The 21,336-nt window shown below is 39.7% G+C and overlaps 1 protein-coding gene across 2 annotated transcripts in view; it reads right to left on the minus strand.

The window, feature by feature from the left end:
* The window catches only part of LOC124613916 (decapping and exoribonuclease protein-like), a 42,554-nt gene extending 23,420 nt beyond the window's left edge, over window positions 1-19,134 (minus strand). Inside the window, exons 1-3 of one of the 2 annotated variants that reach the window (XM_047142664.1) lie at window positions 18,935-19,128; window positions 18,714-18,851; window positions 5,808-6,031 (exon numbers count right to left, since the gene is read on the minus strand). In XM_047142664.1, the coding sequence (XP_046998620.1) occupies window positions 5,808-6,031; window positions 18,714-18,851; window positions 18,935-18,987 (415 nt within the window). In that variant the 5' untranslated portion in view covers window positions 18,988-19,128. Of the gene's footprint in view, window positions 1-5,807; window positions 6,032-18,713 lie in introns of both variants that reach the window. The other variant, XM_047142663.1, reaches the window with a different exon arrangement.
* Between the last annotated feature and the right edge of the window lie 2,202 nt (window positions 19,135-21,336).

Consider the following 21,336-nt stretch of genomic DNA (forward strand, 5'->3'; position numbering starts at 1 on the left):
CTATCCTGTGCAAGCTTCTTCATCTCCCAGTACCTACTGCAACCTACATGCTTCTGAATCTGCTTAGTGTATTCATCTCTTGGTCTCCCTCTACAATTTTTACCCTCCACACTGCCCTCCAGTACTAAATTGGTGATCCCTTCATGCCTCAGAACATGTCCTACCAACCGATCCCTTCTTCTAGTCAAGTTGTGCCACAAACTCCTCTTCTCCCCAATTCTATTCAATACCTCCTCATTATTTACGTGACATACCCATCTAATCTTCAGCATTCTTCTGTAGTACCACATTTCAAAAGCTTCTATTCTCTTCTTGTCCAAACTGTTCATCATCCACGTTTCACTTCCATACATGGCCACACTCCACACAAATACTTTCAGAAACGACTTCCTGACGCTTAAATCTATATTCGATGTTAACAAATTTCTCTTCTTCAGAAACGCTCTCCTTGCCATTGCCAGTCTACATTTTATATCCTCTCTACTTCGACCATCATCAGTTATTTTGCTCCCCAAATACCAAACTCCTTTACTACTTTAAGTGTCTCATTTCCTAATCTAATTCCCTCAGCATCACCAGACTTAATTCAACTACATTCCATTATCCTCGTTTTGTTTTTGTTGATGTTCATCTTATAGCCTCCTTTCAAGACACTGTCCATTCCATTCAACTGCTCTTTGCTGTCTCTGACAGAATTACAAACCTCAAAGTTTTTATTTCTTCTCCATGGATTTTAATTCAAACTCTGAATTTTTCTTTTGTTTCCTTTACTGCTTGCTCAATATACAGATTGAATAACACCAGGGAGAGGCTACAACCCTATCTCACTCCCTTCCCAACCAATGCTTCCCTTTCATGTCTCTCGACTCTTATAACTGCCATCTGGTTTCTGTACAAATTGTAAATAGCCTTTAGCTCCCTGTATTTTACCCATGCCACCTTCAGAATTTGAAAGAGAGTATTCCAGTCAACATTGTCAAAAGCTTTCTGTAAGTGTACAAATGCTAGAAATGTAGGTTCGCCTTTCCTTAATCCATTTTCTAATATAAGTCGTAGGGTCAGTATTGCCTCACGTGCTCCAACATTTCTACGGAATCCAAACTGATCTTCCCCGAGGTCAGCTTCTACCAGTTATTCCATTCATCTGTAAAGAATTCACATAAGTATTTTGCAGCTGTGACTTATTAAACTGATAGTTCAGTAATTTTCACATCTGTCAACACCTGCTTTCTTTGGGATTGGAATTATTATATTCTTCTTTAAGTCTGAGGATATTTCGCCTGCCTCATACATCTTGCTCACCAGATGGTAGAGTTTTGTCAGGACTCGCTCTTCCCAGGCTGTCAGTAGCTCTAATGGAATGTTGTCTACTCCCCGGGCCTTGCTTCGACTTAGGTCTTTCAGTGCTTTGTCAAACTCTGCACGCAGTATCATATCTCCCATTTCATCTTCATCTAAATCCTCTTCCATTTCCATAATATTGTCCTCAAGTACATTGCCCTTGTATAGACCGTCTATATACTCCTTCCACCTTTCTGCTTTCCCTTCTTTGCTTAGAACTGGGTTTCCATTTGAGCTCTTGATATTCATACAAGTGGTTCTCTTTTCTCCAAAGGTCTCTTTAATTTTCCTGTAGGCAGTATCTATCTTACCCCTAGTGAGATAAGCCTCTACATCCTTACATTTGTCCTCTAGCCATCCCCGCTTAGCCATTTTGCACTTCCTGTCGATCTCATTTTTGAGACGTTTGTATTCATTTTTACCTGCTTCATTTACTGCATTTTTATATTTTCTCCTTTCATCAATTAAATTCAATATTTCTTCTGTTACCCAAGGATTTCTACTAGCCCTCGTCTCTTTACTTACTTGATCCTCTGCTGCTTTCACTACTTCACCCCTCAAAGCTACCCATTCTTCTTCTACCATATTTCTTTCCCCCATTCCTGTCAATTTTTCCCTTATGCTCTCCTTGAAACTCTGTACAACCTCTGGTTCTTTCAGTTTATCCAGGTCCCATCTCCTTAAATTCCCATCTTTTTGCAGTTTATTCAGTTTTATTCTACAGTTCATAACCAATAGATTGTGGTCAGAGTCCACATCTGGCCCTGGAAATGTCTTACAATTTAAAACCTGGTTCCTAAATCTGAGTCTTACCATTATATAATCTATCTGATACCTTCTAGTATCTCCAGGCTTCTTCCATGTATACAACCTTCTTTCATGATTCTTGAACCAAGTGTTAGCTATGATTAAGTTATGCTCTGTGTGAAATTCTACCAGGTGGCTTCCTCTTTAATTTCTTACCCCCAATCCACATTCACCTGCTACGTTTCCTTCTCTTCCTTTTCCTACTATCGAATTCCAGTCACCCATGACTATTAAATTTTCGTCTCCCTTCACTATCTGACTAATTTCTTTTATCTCATCATACATTTCATCGATTTCTTTGTCATCTGCAGAGCTAGTATGCATATAAACTTTTACTACTTTAGAAGGCGTGGGCTTCGTGTCTATCTTGGCCACAACAATGCATTCACTATGCTGTTTGTAGTAGCTTACCCACACTCCTATATTTTTTTATTCATTATTAAACCTACTCCTGCATTACCCTTATTTGATTTTGTATTTATAACCCTGTATTCACCTGACCAAAAGTCTTGTTCCTCCTGCCACCGAACTTCACTAATTCCCACTACATCTAACTTTAACCTATCCATTTCCCTTTTTAAATTTTCTAAACCTACCTGCCCAATTAAGGAATCTGACATTCCACACTCCGATCCATAGAATGCCAGTTTTATTTCTCCTGACAACGACATCCTCTTGAGTAGTCCTCGCCCGGAGATCCGTATGGGGGACTAGGAAAGCTGCATGCTCTCGGGAAAAATTACGGCTGTAGTTTCCCCTTGCTTTCAGCCATTCGCAGTACCAGCACAGCAAGGCCGTTTTAGTTAGTGTTACAAGGCCAGATCAGTCAATCATCCAGACTGTTGCCCCTGCAGCTACTGAAAAGGCTGCTGCCCCTCTTCAAGAACCACACACTTATATGGCCTCTCAACAGATATCCCTCCATTGTGGTTGCACCTATGGTATGGCTATCTGTATCGTTGAGGCACGCAAGCCTCCCCACCAACGGCAAGGTCCAGGTTCATGGGGAGGAGGATTGAACTAATAGTTCCAAAAGTAACAAACAGTTTTCCACTTTTATATGTGTCTTACTGGCAGTACTATTATTTTACCTCCTAAAGTTAAATGCATCATATAACTTTTTATAATTTTATAGCCTATCCATTAGACTCCATTCAGTCACAAGAGTTCTATCTTGCCCTATCACTGGTTGTCTATCAAATATTCTGCATAAATCACTAATAAACTTTAGTTTCTGATTGTTGGTAGTGTTTTACCATGCAGAATGGCCACTAACAGTGAATAATTATGAACTGGGGCAATTTGTCATAATGTAGAAAGCATTTAAAGTTAAACACGGGTCCAATTATGTTTTGAATGTACTTTTAGTGTTATATAACGACAAAACAAGCAGCAGCAGCAGCAGTAGTAGTCGTAGTAGTAGTAGTAGTCTTCTATGCAGTCTGGAAAGTAGGAGAGTTTTAAATTTTGCATTTAAGAAATCGTTCATGCAGGCAAAACATGCAAACATACCATTGTTTGACCATCACACAGACTCTTGCATGGAGAACATAGTAATAAGCATCACTGGTGTGGAGAAACAACTGAAATAGTTGAAAACAAGTAGCCAGGTTCTGATGGAATCTCAATTCACTTTTACAAAGAGTACTCCACAGCACTGGCCTCTTTCTTAGCTTGCATTTACTGCAAATTTCTCACCCAGTGCAAAGTCCCAAGTGACCATAAAAGCACAGGTGACTCCTGTATAGAAGAAGGTTAAAAGAATAGACCCACAAAATTACAGACCAATATTGTTAACATCAGTATGTTGCAGAATCCTTGAACACATTCTAGTTTGAATGTAATAAATTTCCTTAAGAGGGAAAAGCTTCTGTCCACAGCCAGCATGGGGTTAGAAAGTGTCACTCATGCAAAACTCAGCTTGCTCTTTTCTCACATGAGATCCTGCAAACCATAGGTGAAGGGCAACAGGCAAATCCCATATTTGTAGATTTCTGTAAAGGATTTTACATGATGGCACACTGCCTATTGTTAATCAAGACAAAAACTTACAGAATAGGTTCCCAGGTATGTGAATGGCACAAATACTTCTTAAGTAACAGAACCCAGTATTTTTTTTTTTTTTCGGAAAGCAGTAAGTTGTTCTCAGAGGAGTGTTCATCAGAGACAAGGATATTGTCTGCAGTGCCCCAGGGAAGTGTGACAGATCGCTGTTATTTTCTACGTACATAAACGATCTGGTGGACAGGGCAAGCAGCAGTCTGTGGTTGTTCGCCCATGATGCTACGATGTATGCGAAGGTGTAGTCATTGAGTGACTGCAGCAGCATACAAAATGACTTAGATAAAGTTTCTAGTTGGTGTGATGAATGGCAGCTAGCTCTACATGTAGAAAAATCTAAGTTAATGCAGATGAGTATAAAAAATAAACCGATAATATTCAAGTACAACATCAGCAGCATGATTCCTGACACAGTCATGTTGATTAAATATCTAGGCATAACATTGGAAAGCAACATGACTTGGAATAATCATGTAAGGATTGTAGTAGGGATGGAAAATGGTCAACTTTGATTTATTGGGAGAATTTTAGGAAAGTGTGGTTTATCTGCAAAGGAAACAGGATACAGGATACTAGTGTGAGCCATTATTGAGTACTATTCAAGTGTTTAGGATCCACCCCAGGTCAGAATAAAGGAAGACATTGAAGCAATTCAAAAGTGGGCTGCCTGATTTGTTACCGGTAGGTTCAAACAACATGCAGGTACTATGAAAACACTTCAGGAACTCAAGTGGAAATCAGTGGACGGAAGGCAACATTCTTTTTGAGGAGCACTATTGAGAAAATTTAGAGAACAGGCATCATTTGAGGCTGACTGCAGAGTGATTCTACTGCTGCCAACGTACATATTGTGTAAGGATCATGAAGTTAATATTAGAGAGATTAGAGCTCATACGGAGGCATACAGACAGTCATCTCTCTCTCTCTCTCTCTCTCTCTCTCTCTCTCTCTCTGTCTCTCTCTCTCTCTCTCTCTCTATTTGCAAGTGGAACACTAAAGGAAATGACTAGCAGTGGTACAGGAGAACCTCCATCAAACACCATATGGTTGCTTGCAGAGTTACTGGCTGACAGAAAATATGGGGATGGCTGTTGTTAATGCCTGGGCAGCTCAAGCCAGTAACAACATGATCCATGAAAGGCACTGATCAGGATCTGAATCCCAGTGTAGCTTACAGTTTCAATCTCTCTGTGTGTTTAATTACAGTGTGCAGTCAACTGCAGGGTAACATCAGTCACTGTTCTCACCTTATCATGAGAGCTACTAGTCTCTAAAAATAAGTTATTTGTTATGAACCAGGTATGTCAGGCAGCAATAACCTATTTGAGGTCTAACTGCAGCTAGTAATTAAAGTGCTATAACACATTAAAACAGTAAATACTGCTTGCTTTGAGAACAAAATAAGAAAAGCTACTGCATTCTACAGTCTCTGCTGTCTTTCCATAAGTAAGTGCAAGATTAAAGCACGTTTAATGGTACAATGTTTCTTCATGATTTGGAACACACTAAGGCACATGAACACTCTCTTTTACACAGCACAATAAAATGTAGCAGTCATAAGGATATTCATAAACTCAAGGTAGTCAATGAATTTTCACCTGTTGCCATATGTTGCTCAAATTTCCTGCCCCAAGCCATACATTTCTTCTGATGTTCAGAGGCCTGCAAACGCTGTCTTTTTGCATCTTCTGTTTCAAAAGCACACAGATAAATTGTACCTTTCCACTTTGTTGCACATATTATCCAGTCATCTCTTGTCTCATAAGGTGTACAAATAAGCATAGTAAGAAGACCACGGAAGCATACAAAATCTGTGCGTAACCTGTATAGAGGCAAAGAAAAGTAACCACAGTTATCCAGGATTTCCATGCATGCAAAATTCCTTTACTCTGACACATATTATAAATAATTTAATAACTGCTATAATAAAACATCAAACAATTGTTATTAAAACCTTCTGACACCCATTAAGTTGTTCCTAGGATTTTTTAGTGTTTAAACACCTATAGCAACTACAAATTTCTTACGTTTTCTCCCAATAGTAGCTTTGAAATGCTTTCATTCATGTCTATATTTACAAGAAATCTTCCTGCCCTGATACACAAAATTATGCAAGAATCACAAGTGACATTTTCACTAACAATCAAGGCAGTGGTGGTACTAAAGGGTTGGCACTAGGGGTACTTAACACTTAGGTTATTTTCACCTTACGGTAATAATTCAAAGAGAAATATAGTTTAAAGATACAATACATTCACTTGAAATTTATGAGATAAAAGTACTGATAATCTCATTTTGTTTCTCCTTCTCCCTGTACTCACTGCTGCATTCAGAGACAGGAAGATAATTTTTTATTACAAGTATTTGTTTAAAATCTATCACAAAATACATTAATGGTAATATATCCTGATTCAAATAGTATCACTGCAGCTGACCTCTGTCAGAATATAAGATGCAGACTGTTGAACAGGGGGTTACTGATATTTGCGTGCAGTGGCTACTCCATATTGGTGATCCTCCAGCCAGAGAAGGAATCTGTGTGTCATTGGGTAATGTCTTATTGTAATTCAGGTTTGGGTTGCTTAATCCAAGTGGAATTGCTGAAAGATGGATTTCATGACCACATCTCATTGTCATACACTCCCAATCATCCTTCCTCCCATTGGTGTAATACACACTATCTTAATGGCTAGGTCACTGACTACAGACGAATAAGATCTCGCCACAATATCCTCGCTATAGCCACATTAGCTTCACTATCTGTTTGATCAGCTTTCCAAGTTTACATGTGCCCTTGTTTTTTGAGATTGAGAAAATACTCTTAAATATATTTCTAGCAAGGGAAAAACAACCTGACTATAGCAGCCCTGTGTAGGTCATCTCAAAGCAGAACTGAAAAATTTTTTTACTTGTCTAGAGGACTTACTGGAGAATACATCATTACAGAAAAAAGATGTGTTGTCTATTGGACACATGGATTCATTAAATAATTGCATTAATTAGTTACATAATGGTGACTTTTTATAGTGTTCTAACTACAACCACAAAAAGTCAGTACCTACAATAATTACTACAGACACAAGGATAAGCACTGGTCATGTTCTTACACACATAACAGAGGAAAACGTATAAATAACAACTTTAGAAAACTGTGTATTTAACTACAGAGTACCTACTACAGAAACCAATGCAGGGACTATACAAAGAAAATTAATTACGCCCATAGCCTTGCTAGCTACCTTTCCCAGTGTCGTCCTGATACCAGACCCACCACCTCTTTGCTAATCCTCCTGGCCTAGCACATACTAATCCACAATTATTTCAATTTTTGGTACTGCCAGGGGTAACTGCATAGCACCATCCTATGCTAACTTATTTATTGCCCAAATGGAAAAATCCTTCCTATCTAATCAACATCTAAAATTCCTTGTCTGGTACAGACTCACTGATGATATTTTAATGATCTAGACTCATGGCAAAGACAGCCTTTGCCCTTCCCTCCATAAATCCACTTTATTTGGTGCTTCTCAACTCAATGAGCTATCTTCTTAGCAGTCAATCTCCACCTCTGAGATGGGCCCATAAATACAACTGTTCATATGAAGTACACCAACCGTCAAAATTACAGCTGTTAAAGTTGTCACCCATTCATGTCAAAAGATAGATACTGCCTACAGGAAAATTAAAGAAACCTTTGGAGAGAAGAGAACCACTTGTATGAACATCAAGAGCTCAGATGGAAACCCAGTTTTAAGCAAAGAAGGGAAAGCAGAAAGGTGGAAGGAGTATATAGAGGGTCTATACAAGGGCGATGTACTTGAGGACAATATTATGGAAATGGAAGAGGATGTAGATGAACATGAAATGGGAGATACGATACTGCGTGAAGAGTTTGACAGAGCACTGAAAGACCTGAGTCGAAACAAGGCCCCCGGAGTAGACAACATTCCATTGGAACTACTGACGGCCTTGGGAGAGCCAGTCCTGACAAAACTCTACCATCTGGTGAGCAAGATGTATGAAACAGGTGAAATACCCTTAGACTTCAAGAAGAATATAATAATTCCAATCCCAAAGAAAGCAGGTGTTGACAGATGTGAAAATTACCGAACAATCAGTTTAATAAGCCACAGCTGCAAAATACTAACACGAATTCTTTACAGACGAATGGAAAAATTAGTAGAAGCCGACCTCGGGAAAGATCAGTTTGGATTACGTAGAAATACTGGAACACGTGAGGCAATACTGACCTTACGACTTATCTTAGAAGAAAGATTAAGGAAAGGCAAACCTACGTTTCTAGTATTTGTAGACTTAGAGAAAGCTTTTGACAATGTTGACTGGAATACTCTCTTTCAAATTCTAAAGGTGGCAGGGCTAAAATACAGGGAGCGAAAGGCTATTTACAATTTGTACAGAAACCAGATAGCAGTTATAAGAGCCGAGGGACTTGGAAGGGAAGCAGTGGTTGGGAAGGGAGTAAGACAGGGTTGTAGCTGCTCCCCGATGTTATTCAATCTGTATATTGAGCAAGCAGTAAAGGAAACAAAAGAAAATTCGGAGTAGGTATTAAAATCCATGGAGAAGAAATAAAAACTTTGAGGTTCGCCGATGACATTGTAATTCTGTCTGAGACAGCAAAGGACTTGGAAGAGCAGTTGAATGGAATGGACAGTGTCTTGAGAGGAGTATATAAGATGAACATCAACAAAAGCAAAACGAGGATAATGGAATGTAGTAGAATTAAGTCGGGTGATGCTGAGGGAATTAGATTAGGAAATGAGACACTTAAAGTAGTAAAGGAGTTTTGCTATTTGGGGAGCAAAATAACTGATGATGGTCGAAGTAGAGACGATATAAAATGTAGACTGCCAATGGCAAGGAAAGCGTTTCTGAAGAAGAGAAATTTGTTAACATCGAATATAGATTTAAGTGTCAGGAAGTGTTTCCTGAAAGTATTTGTATGGAGTGTAGCCATGTATGGACGTGAAACATGGACGATAAATAGTTTGGACAAGAAGAGAATAGAAGCTTTCGAAATGTGGTGCTACAGAAGAATGCTGAAGATTAGATGGGTAGATCACATAACTAATGAGGAAGTATTGAATAGGATTGGGGAGAAGAGAAGTTTGTGGCACAACTTGACCAGAAGAAGGGATCGGTTGGTAGGACATGTTCTGAGGCATCAAGGGATCACCAATTTAGTATTGGAGGGCAGCGTGGAGGGTAAAAATCGTAGAGGGAGACCAAGAGATGAATACACTAAGCAGATTCAGAAGGATGTAGGTTGCAGTAGGTACTGGGAGATGAAGAACCTTGCACAGGATAGAGTAGCATGGAGAGCTGCATCAAACCAGTCTCAGGACTGAAGACCACAACAACAACAACAACAACATGTCAAAAAGTCTCTTTCTTACAGGCTTGTCATCCATGGACCCTGCACCTGCAGTGCAAGCCTAGACTTATTGAAATATGCCAATAAACTCACCAGAGCATTTATTGATAGATGATCTCCTAACCAGCTCATGCATAAACAGATCCCCCACACCATCTCCTCTTCTGGTACCAATAAAACTATTAATCAGCTGCTGAACAGTACTACTCTGATCGTCCAGTATCACCCTGGCCTGGAATATCTCAACCACATCCTTCACCACTGCTTCAACTACCTCTCACCGTACCATGAGGTGAGGGATCCTATCCGCATCACCCAAAATAGTGTTCTACCTACAGAATATCCTTGTCAATCCCTATTCCAATTCTGCTCCCACTCTTGCACCCCATGGGTCATTTCCTTGCGGAAGACCCAGGTGCAAGACCTGTCACATACACCCACCAACCTGCTACAGCAGCCCAGTCACCGTAATTTCCTACCCTATAAAAGGCACGGCCATGAGTGAAAGTGTAACCATTTTATACATCAGCTATGCTGCAGTCACAGTGCAGCATTCTGTGTGGGCATGACAGGTAACCAACTATCTACTTACACAAATGGCTACCGCCAAACTGTCACAAACTGGAAACTTGGCCATCCAGTTGCCAAAAATGCTGTGCACCAGAACAAAAATGCCTTCAACAGCTGCTTCACTGAGTGGGTTATTTGGATGCTGTCTTCCAGTGCAAGTTTCTCTGAACTATACGAGTGGTAATTGTCTCTTCAGCGTATTCTGAATTCATGCAATCCCCCTAGCCTACACTTTCGCTAACCTGTTTCCCACTGCCTGAACTTTTTTTTTTTCCTCTTCTGCCATTGTCCACACTGCTCCTTCCCCATCCAGATCATGTGTTGCCTTCTCCCACCACTCCTTCTTCCCCCCTCCTCCTCAAGTAGCCATTTTCTCTCTCCCCCCTCTATCTATCTATCTATTCCCCCTTTCCACCCCTCTCCCTTTCTCTCCCCCCTCCATGTCTCCCTTCCATCTCCACCTTCTTCTCTTCCCTTCTCTCTATAGCTCTTATATGCTCCACCCCATGAGAATTACTCTTGTCCTTCTGTGCACTTGCCAAGTTATCTGCTTTTCCACTCCAGGCTTGCACTATCCCACTACCCCCTCCTTGCCACATGCCTCCTTCCCTACCCCTTCCATCAGCCCAGGCAACTGCTCTCTAATATAATCAGTGTCACCATGTCCATAATAGTGTGCATTTGGTGGGTGTCTGTGTGGTTGCATGTGTGACTGTGTGTACTTTCTGCCACAAGAAGAGCCAGGGATTGAAAACTACTTAATACAGTGTTCTGTTATCTGTGTATGTATCATAAATCAGTCCATTTTATTTTGCATGGCTATAATTATGATTGAATTAAGATGGTTAGAGAAAGTAATATGGGAACTAATATTAAGTGGAAATGATGTGAATGATAAATGGGAGAAGTTTTTGAAGTGTCCTCATACCGAAGAGTGATGAAACATACATTGTAACAACAACTGTTTATTAGTGATATAGAGAACAGAACTCAAATACAATGTCCACACAATTGAAGTACAAACTGAACTGTCTCTCCTAAATGTTGCCTGAAATGTGCCTTCATGATGAAGCCCTTAAGTCACGATAAGTGTTGTGGCACGAAGAGCCAAGGACGGTCATTGTTAGGATCCGACCTGGTACCAGAGTATGTCCTTGAGATGATGGTAGCTTCTGAGATGTCAGGCATCGACAGTTATTGGAGATGATGGCTCAGATGACAATAGATGCCAAGGAATGACAGTGCTTCTAGGATGTTGGGTTTTGGCAGATGTTGGACACAGTCCCTCAGATGATAACAACTCGCGGTGGGATGCGTGCAGTGTGGTGTGATACCTGGAAGCAGTAGATGGTGGTCCCGCATAGTATCAATGACAGATACTCATGGTGAGGGCTTAAGGGGAGCAGCTGAATGGCCAGCATGAAGCCCTGGGACATAATTGTCCTGCATAGTGTGACACTGGCAAAAATAATCTCTTGAAGGATACCCACATAGCATTGAGAACACATGTGCGTAGCATAGGAAAGCACTGCCCTGCTTACAGCACTTTTTGTCGCAATCGACACGATGCCTATCGGTGAGGTTTGTATTCCCAGTTGCTATGGTGTCTGCTGGTGGTTTGACTGTACACAGAACCATGGCTCTATTTACAAACAGCCTCTGTGGTTAGGCAGGGATCATACGTAGCCCAAGAAGCGCACACACACTGGTGTGGTGGCCAATATGTGCAGGGGCAGCCCTGCATACACCACATCCCTCCTCCCTTAAAAAGAGATGGTGCAACTATCCCATAGAAGCATTGCACCTAAGAAGGCGGCACAACACAGCTGCTAGTGCTGACTGCTCGAACAACTGGTACGTAACTAATTACAGTAACACACTCTTGCATTCCATAAGTGCTGTACAGAAAGAAAATCTTGCGTATGAAAATGAAATGCAACATACAATGAAGAAGACTGCTGAGCAAGTGGTGTAGGAGCCACAACCTCTGATAAACAAGAATAGAAAAATGACAAACACTGCATAATAACTTCCAAAAACTCAACACAAGATATCTGAATATACTGAATCAAGCTACTAAAGAACTTAATAAATGGTTCCCAATACAGCAACCACATCGTGTCCTCATAGGGGAATGGTAACTGGCTTCTGTATGTGACAGCTTGGCTAACCAGGCCTAGGTGGAGCTTGCAGCAAAATTTCCAGGAAGGCACAAATCAAGACCCAGAAGAACATGACAGGATCGGCAATGTCAGCAAGAATGATGAACTGGCAGTTCAGCTGGCAGCAACAACAGGAGCAGCCACTGGGATGGCCACGGTGCCACAAAAGGGGACGATGGGGCCAGCTGCAGAGATGCCTGCAATGGCGAGAGGGTCAGCTGCGGCAGTTCTGGTGACAACAACACTGACAAGACAGCTAGTGACGGCAAGAGGAGTGGTGATACCAGGGTCAGTGACAACAAGACCGGCAGTTGGGTCGACACTGTTGATAATGATAAGAACTGACCACAAAAGGGCCAGTGGCAACAGGACTGACTAAAATGGTCACCGTATTATCGACAGGACGGATGACGACAAGAGGACCAGCAATGCACTGATAAGATAAAAGGACTGATGCAGTGGCTGACAGGCTTGACCACGACAGAAGGTCCGACCGTGACAGGGCCAGAGGCTGGCAGTTGCAGGACTGACAGTGGCGGTGTCAACAGCATGGGCAGCAACAACGGGAATAATGAACGAATGTATGCTGTCGCTGACACGTTGGGCGAAGACAGGAGGCTGACTGAGACAAGGCTGGTGATGCGTGGACTGATGACTGGAACTGATGTTGCTTACAGGCTAGCTGATGACTGGAGAGCAAGCCGTGACAGGGTAGGTGTCAACAGGAGTGACACCAAAAGGAGGGCGGCCAAAACAGGGCCGGTGCTGCTGGGAGGGCCAGTCGTGGCACAGTCAGCACTGACAGCAACAGTGATGAGATAGTAGATGCCTGATGGCATCATCAGCAAAAAATCTCTGTGAGCAAAAACTGAGGGCCACACCACATAGCAACACTGCAAATGACCTGACTAAGATGGCCAAGCTTGCCACACACAAAGTTTTAGGTCACCAGTCCAGACACCACTCACGATCGAGCTCATTGAACACTATGGGGAAGACTGTCCAACATTACCAAAAACATGGCACATGCGCTGCTTGGCTGGAGGCAGCTGTCACAACAAAAATGCAAATCTAACTGTCCCACTAAGAAGTTACGTCCTCTGTATGAGTGCCTGAAAAAACTGAGAACACAAACAAGAAATTTTTGCACATACGCTGGCAATAAAGTGAACACTTCATTGTGTACCTTGAATGCCAAAGGCAAATCATCTTTCTGACCATCAAACACCCAAAAAGTTGGCACAGATACAGAAATGGTGTGCCAAGATGTGGCAGTAGTAGACAAAACCACAGTGAGGAATTACACCATTCAGTAGTTTCTGAATTTACTGCTCCTGTAACTGCACAGTTGAGACAAAGGCAGCTCCGATGATGGGGCAGATACGATAAGACAAAATGACACTCAAACCTTTCAGACCAATAGAATCAAATGAGAGAATTCGCACTTGTACAACACATGAACAAACTGGCTGAACTACACTACACAAGAAGACAATGACCAACAACCCTGTTTCACCAGTTTGCCTAGACTGATAAACTTGCCCCATAGTAATAATCGTGAAATGTGATGAACACCATTGCCCTCAGAGTCTGATAATTCAAGAACCATAAAACACTGCCCCCTCAAAACAAACCAGCACACAAGCAAAAATACACTCACTTGAAACCATACAAAACAACTTGAAAATGAAACATGCTCTAACAAGGCAAACCAATACACAGCAAAAAACAATAAATAAGGCTTGAAGAAAACAGAAAAATGAAACCATGGAGTGTATGGCAGATGAGAGGAGACACACATAAAAGCACTTTTAACACATATGAGAAACAGCCTCATTGCCAAGTATGGCTGACTAGAGAAAATCAATGAAAAACCACACACGACCTTTTAGCTCATCACCACTGAAGCACCCTCATACTGAGGAGAGATGAAAGACATGTTATAATAACAACTGTTTATTAGTGATATGGAAAACAGAACTCAAATACAATGTCTGTGGATGGATGTCCACACAACTGAAGTACAAACAGAATTCTCTCCACAGACGATGTTTGAGATGTGCATACACAATAAAGCCCATGAGTTGTGATAGGTGGTGGAGCTTTCAGGTCAGCTGAGCATATACCATCAACCCATATTATGCACGGACCAACAATCACTCTTACTCCCAGGTGCAATAAAATGGAGGCTGACTAGTACGCATGTTGGGCATGATCCATCTGTGATAATTCAGTGTTTTGAATATTCACGATTATAAATACTTATTCTGCTTTGAAAAATATTAATAAATTATAGTATGGAGACTTTTAGCACAATGTAAATACTTTAGGAGTAAAGGAAATGACTCACTAGTTGGAAGCATTGAGATGTCGACAGGTGCACAAAACAAAATAAAACTTTGCTATCTTATGCACGATTGGATGAATCATTATGCATTCATAAAACCATACACATAATTCTAAATGAAAAACTCATTACACAGAGAAAAAATCTGTATCAATTAACAATTTTCTGGAATTGTAATTTTAAAGGATTGACTTAATGTGATTATTAAATGCAACAATTTTTTTTTTTTTTTTTTACATGCCTGTCTATGATTCAATATCTCCACCATTTGGTGAGTTTCTAGATTTACTTTAATTATTTGCAACTAATTTACGTGCTTTACAAGACCAGGAAGATACTTATTTCTATGCCATCAATTTGAAAGTGAGATTTAAGATTTTGAGGTTCCTTTTGCTGTCTTTTCTGCATCAGATCTGTCTGTGAGTAACTGAATACATTAGAAGCTGTAGATCTGCTTGGTGATTTTACATAGGACCTAACCCAGAAAAACCATGGTGAAGTATGATAAACAAGTATATTCTGCATTTAAAGTGACATATATATGTCAAATACAAATATAAAAAATATCTTTTGTGGTGGTGTGAGAAACAAATAGCACGAAAATATCAAAACCAGAAAGAACCTACATGTAGCACAATCCTAACAGTGGAATTATCAAATATTACTACGGGAAACCAAAAGTTTCTGTTCAAAGACCATACAGTCCAGAATTGGTATGCCACTTAGGCAAAATCACTATGAGCACTGAGAGAGTCATCCCACTGCTGCACCAAGCTGCAGATAGCTATTTGGTAAAACATAATGTCCTGCTGCATGAAGAAGCCTGTAACTGCCAGCTGCACATCCGCATCTGGCAGGAAACACTAATTCTTCAAGGCCTTTTTTAAGGGACGAAGAGCATGATAATCACATAGGGAGAGATCAGGACTATAGGATGGATGCTTGAGTGTCTCCCACTTGAACTATGCATATAGATGAGGCTGGCCTCCCACATTGTCTAGCATCTTGAGTCAAATCATGACCAGCACAGAACTTGGCACACCATTCCACAACGGAAGTTTTCGACAGACATGCTGCCCCCATACGCTTTCATTATCCAATGAATGTCTACCAGTGTTTGTCCTTTAGCAGCCATGAAAAGAACAACAGCATGTTGGCCCTGTTTGGACGCATCTGGTAATAATGTCAACACACTTCACATTTCCATATTTGCTGCAAGCACCTCATAAAGAAACAAATGCCTCCCTAATCCTTTGTTACATGTCAAAGTTTATACACCAGCATCAGAGTCATGCTACATTGCATATACTCTGCAGCAAGACCCTCAAATGGAAGCCTTTTGATCACCCCTTATTTATGGGGGCAAGAATCATGTATCTTCCAACTCACGAATTAAGTCCACTGAGCTACAATGCTGAATACCTGTCACTAATAACGAACCAGAAATTTTAATTGTTCACAACTGATCTAGTGATGTAAAGTACCACATTTCTCAGAATAAATGATGGAGGAACTATGGGACTTTACACTCAATGGTCACAAAAAATTTAAGACTTCACTGTTAAACACATTCAACAGAGACCACCAAGCCTCTTAATGTGGATATTATAGGCTCCAGGAATTAATAACAGGATTATGATTTAGATAAAGGCATGCCTACAGTGCAGAACTCAGAATATAAGGATAGAGAAAGCTGTATTATTTTCAGTTGTGCTTTAAGGAAGACTGCTGGAGCTATTACTGTTTATACCATGTATAAAAGACACTGGAACTGATATCAACTCTAACATTTGCCAGTTTGCAGATGATCTGATGGTGTATCACAAAACAAGGTAATTAAGAGATTGTGAAACTCTCCAGGAAGATCTTGCTACAGCAGGGGAATGCACTGACAATTCTGTTCCAGCAGGTCCGGGGCAACACCTGAGTATAATGTAGTGGTGAAGATGTTTAATGAGTCAACTAACCTTAAGTATCTAGAGTAACGTTTAATAGTAAACTAAATTAGAATTTTCACTTAAAAGAAGTATTCCATAGTACACACACAACCCTTTATTAAGAAGTGAGGCTTTTAAACCATTAATAAAAAAAAAGAAGGCATAGTGCTCCTTGATTAGGCCTTATTTGCAGCATTGTCATTCTGTGTGGGACACATATTGACAACACCCAGTTTCAGATTGTGAGTCAGTATAAGCAAGAGCAGCAAGATTTTTTCACAGAAATGTTGAGCGCTTTGGTGGTATCACTGACATGATAAATGACATGAAATGTGATTAGAATGACAGAGGAAACTGACAGATTCAGAGCATGCATACAACCCTTATATGCTGCAGTGCATAGGTGACTATTAACAGTATGATGAGTGAGGAAGAATGGAGAAGCTATGGATTAGACCAATCTCATAAAATAAATAAGCTACAATGAAAAATGTCAGTGACTAGATTCTCCTTCACACACAAATGGGGAACAGAGTGGTGCACATTACCAAACAAGGTCCTACACACATTCTCTGAAAGAGAGTATATATTTTCCTATTGTCACAGTTTCAGCCTAACATATTTGTAGTGTCTAAACAATATCTCATTTGTGAAAGAAGGATGGCAGTTTTAGTTCAGCCCAGGGCTGTTTTAGGCAGTATTAAATGAATATACACCTTTAACTACTGCTTAAACCACCTTTAAGATAAAAGCACATGACTGCTGCCCTTCTTTCCACAAATGAAGCTGCATTTTGATACTACAATTATGATTTCAAGTTAAAATTATATCTCTTTATCTCTTGGGTACAGTAATTTAATTTGTTAATAATTATTATGTAGTATCAATAAATACAATGCTTAAAGGGCTCTATAACACTCAGAGGAAATAGTGTACTAAATAACAAGCCTTTCAATGCCTGATGTTTAATACTTTGTTGACAACAGAATATTTGTCAAGATCCATTCAATTTTATTATAATCGGTGGTTTTATAAGCTGCAACTGTGCACTACGTGTTTGCAATACATGTGTCAAAATCACAATATTATGTATTAGCAATGACCCACGTATTTTATACAAGGAGCTACTAAATTTCATGAGAAGCTTTACAACAAAAAGTCCAATATTTCTTTTTTGAGCCTTGTCTGTCTGTCACTTGTTTACTAAAGTCCTGTAAATTTTACAGACTTTCTTATTTACTTAGTCAAGGATCATCTCACCAATTATTATTGTGAATCAGATCAACAATTATTCCCATTTGTTTCTCAAAACATACTTCAACATTCAATTTCCTTTTTGTTTGAAATATTTTATGCAATTTATTCATTATATGCAGTGCCACAAACTTACTGCTATTATCATTACTTGGTTTCCCAGTTACCCATATTCTAATAAAATATCACAAAGTTTTGGGTCAACCATAAAATCTGGTATTAGTGTTCCCCAAATGCTAGTATTGAGTCATTTTAAGACAATGACTATAATTCAGGAATTATCAGCCATCACAATCGGTATGCACAGAGATGGTTGTCGAATAAAAACGTCAGTTCGTAAGTGTGAATATAGTTTGCTAGAAAACATTTATTCTATCTGCTGTTTCATTTCTGTTTACTGTGCCAAATGAGTAGTCAGTGGTCAGTTTTTATTACAGAGTAACGACGGTTGCTTCATTCATGCACACACTGCAAAATATTCCATTTGTTTCGGTTGATTTGCTATTATTATTATTATTATTATTCTATCCATATTAGATGCCCTACAAAATGCTGCAAGCAATACAGATTTGCTTTCTGGGCAACACCAACCGCTACAGATTTCTAGTTTTATCTGTGCGACGGATAATGACGAGTGGATTCAACGTTTAAAAACTTTCACTTTAGAAACACACTAACACCTACTAAAAAAACACGTGTACTGGATGGAGCAACAAACAGAAGTATTTTCCAGTGCCGTCAAATGAAGCATAATATAAGCTCAATAAAACATTAAAATGCTCGGTATTATTTTAATGCTGTTCGAATAAAATACACTGCAAAGAACACACGTCACAAACCTAGTTCCGCTGTCATCTTTCAAATTATGAGCATTGCGGAGAATCCACTGCAATATCGTGTCCAGTCTCTCATTGACATCTTCATCTTTCTTAACAATATCTTCAATCTTGTAATTAAGGTTGTGTTTTCGTTTCCGTCTGTGGTGGGGAACAAGATACTTTAATTCTGATAAGTCATCACAAAACTGACGCTCTGTGTTGAGACTGTAGTAACCTAATACCTCAGGCCTTTGAAAAGTGGGGAAGGTCCTTGGAACTTCTTGCAAATGAACATTTAGCTTAGCCGACATTTTTCTAACTCACAAAAAGTCTGTCTGTTTACCGCGTGTACCCAACCGACAGAAACAAACAACACTCACAGCAGTGTCAGCAGACGACAACATTGACGACGCAAAGATAACACTTCACTGCAGTTAGCCGGCCAATCGGCCATCAAACGCCTTCCACATACAACTAAATTAATGTACTCTAGAGAAGTCACGAAAGTTGCATTTCAAAATAAATTCCAGTGGCGATACTCGAGTAGTATTTCACACTGCCAGTAGATTTTCACAAGCAACACAAGGAAGCAGTGTGTGTACTGGCGTGAGAATACTGAGTACATTGACTTTATCGAATACTGCTGTTCGTAAGGAAATTCACCGATATGACAACCAGTGGCGGCCGGTGGTATCTGAAGTAGGGTCTCGCACCGAAATTTCATTGTTGCATTTTTACATGAGATATTTACAAGGGAGAAAATTCTTCGCATTGACGCCTGGTTTCCCGACATTCGTTATGATATAAACTTCAGTTTTTTAGATCCACTTTACGAAGCCTGCAAAAAATTGAAGATTTGTAACAGAAAATTTCTGTGGCAAAGAGCTAACTTATGTAAAGAGCTAAATTTACAGTTCTAAAGGATTCTGACAGGACAAATGATCTGGAAAACTTATTTGGAACCTACAATTTGCTATCAGTACCGTAGCTAACTTTCCAACACGGGTGGATAAAGACAGTAGGTCCCTCATTGATAATGTTTTCTTTGATGAGACACAAACCAAGAAAATAGCTGTTTACCCAGTAACAAACACTCTCTCTGATTACGATGCACAGTTAGCCAGGATAAATGATATAGTGCCCTACAGTGTGAATACTCCTCAGTGGAACTCAGAATCATTAATGACTATGGGTAGATGTTTTAAGAGTAGTTTACAAGAAACAACGTGGGATGAAATTTATTAAGAACCAAGTGCAAAATAAAATTTAGTCTATTCCATGATAAATTCATGTTAGCATTTGAAAATAGCGTTCCATGTAAGCTAATCAGAAGGGACATTAAACATGTAGAAAACCATGGATCACTAAGGAGATTGAAGTACCTTGTGAAAGGAAAATGTATCTTTTTCCAAGAACAAGTAGAGACTCAGCAGTAGTTGCACACTAGAAAAAGTACCCAAAATTACTAAGTAAGGTTTTACAAAATGAAGAAACATCGAAATAATGTCAGATATCACAACATCTGACAACAGAATTAAGGAGATATGGAATGCTGTGAAGTAAGAGACAGGACAACCAACCACAGAAGAGGATAACATTACTATTGAATTATGGAAGGGTTACAAATGACATGTCACAGGCAGCAGATGAATTTAATAATTATTTCTTTAAGACAGTAGAAAACTTAGGGACCTACAGTTCAAGAGGAAGATCACAGTAATATGTTGAAGAAGTAACTCTCACAAAATTACATCATGTGAATGTACCACCTATTCTACTTCTGAAATTAAGAGGGTCATAAATTCTCTGAAGAATATAAGCCCTTCTGGTTTTGACGGTGTTTCCAATAGAGTAATAAAGATTTGTTCCCTTATAATAAGTCCAGTGTTGTCCAAAATATGTAATGCATTACTAATTCAAGGCATTTTTCCAGAGAGACTAAAATATGACATTGTTAAACCCCTCTTTAAGAAAGGCGATAAGAGAGACGTCAGTAATTACCGACTTATTTCACTGTTGACATCATTTTCCAAAATTTTTGAGAAGGTGATGTGTTCTAGAATAGTATCTTACCTTGCTAACAATAATATCCTCAGAATATCACAGTTTGGGTTTCAGAAGGCTTCCTCTCCCGACTATGCCATTTACATGTTCACACACCAGATATTACAAGCATTAAATAACAAAATAGCACTGGTAGGCATTTTCTGTTACCTATACAAGGCATTTGATTGTGTGAACCAAAGTATACTCCAAGATAAATTGAAGTTTTATGGGATTGATGATATAGACAACCAATGGGTCATGTCATATTTAACCAAAAGAATGCCGAAAGTTGTACTTAGTAGTTATTCAGCCAACAGAATCCAGTGACATAACTCTGACTTGTGAAAAATCACATACCTACATTTATACTCCGAAAGTCACCCAACGGTGTGTGGCAGAGGGCATTTTATGTGCCACTGTCATTACCTCCCTTTCATGTTCCAGTCACATATGGTTCACGGGAAGAACGACTGCCGGAAAGCCCCCGTGCGCACTCGAATCTCTCTATATTTACATTCGTGATCGCCTCGGGAGGTATAAGTATGGGGAAGCAATATATTCGATACCTCATCCAGAAACGCACCTTCTCAAAACCTGG

This window comes from Schistocerca americana, chromosome 4, assembly GCF_021461395.2.
Source record: "Schistocerca americana isolate TAMUIC-IGC-003095 chromosome 4, iqSchAmer2.1, whole genome shotgun sequence".
Taxonomy (NCBI): Eukaryota; Metazoa; Arthropoda; class Insecta; order Orthoptera; family Acrididae; genus Schistocerca; species Schistocerca americana.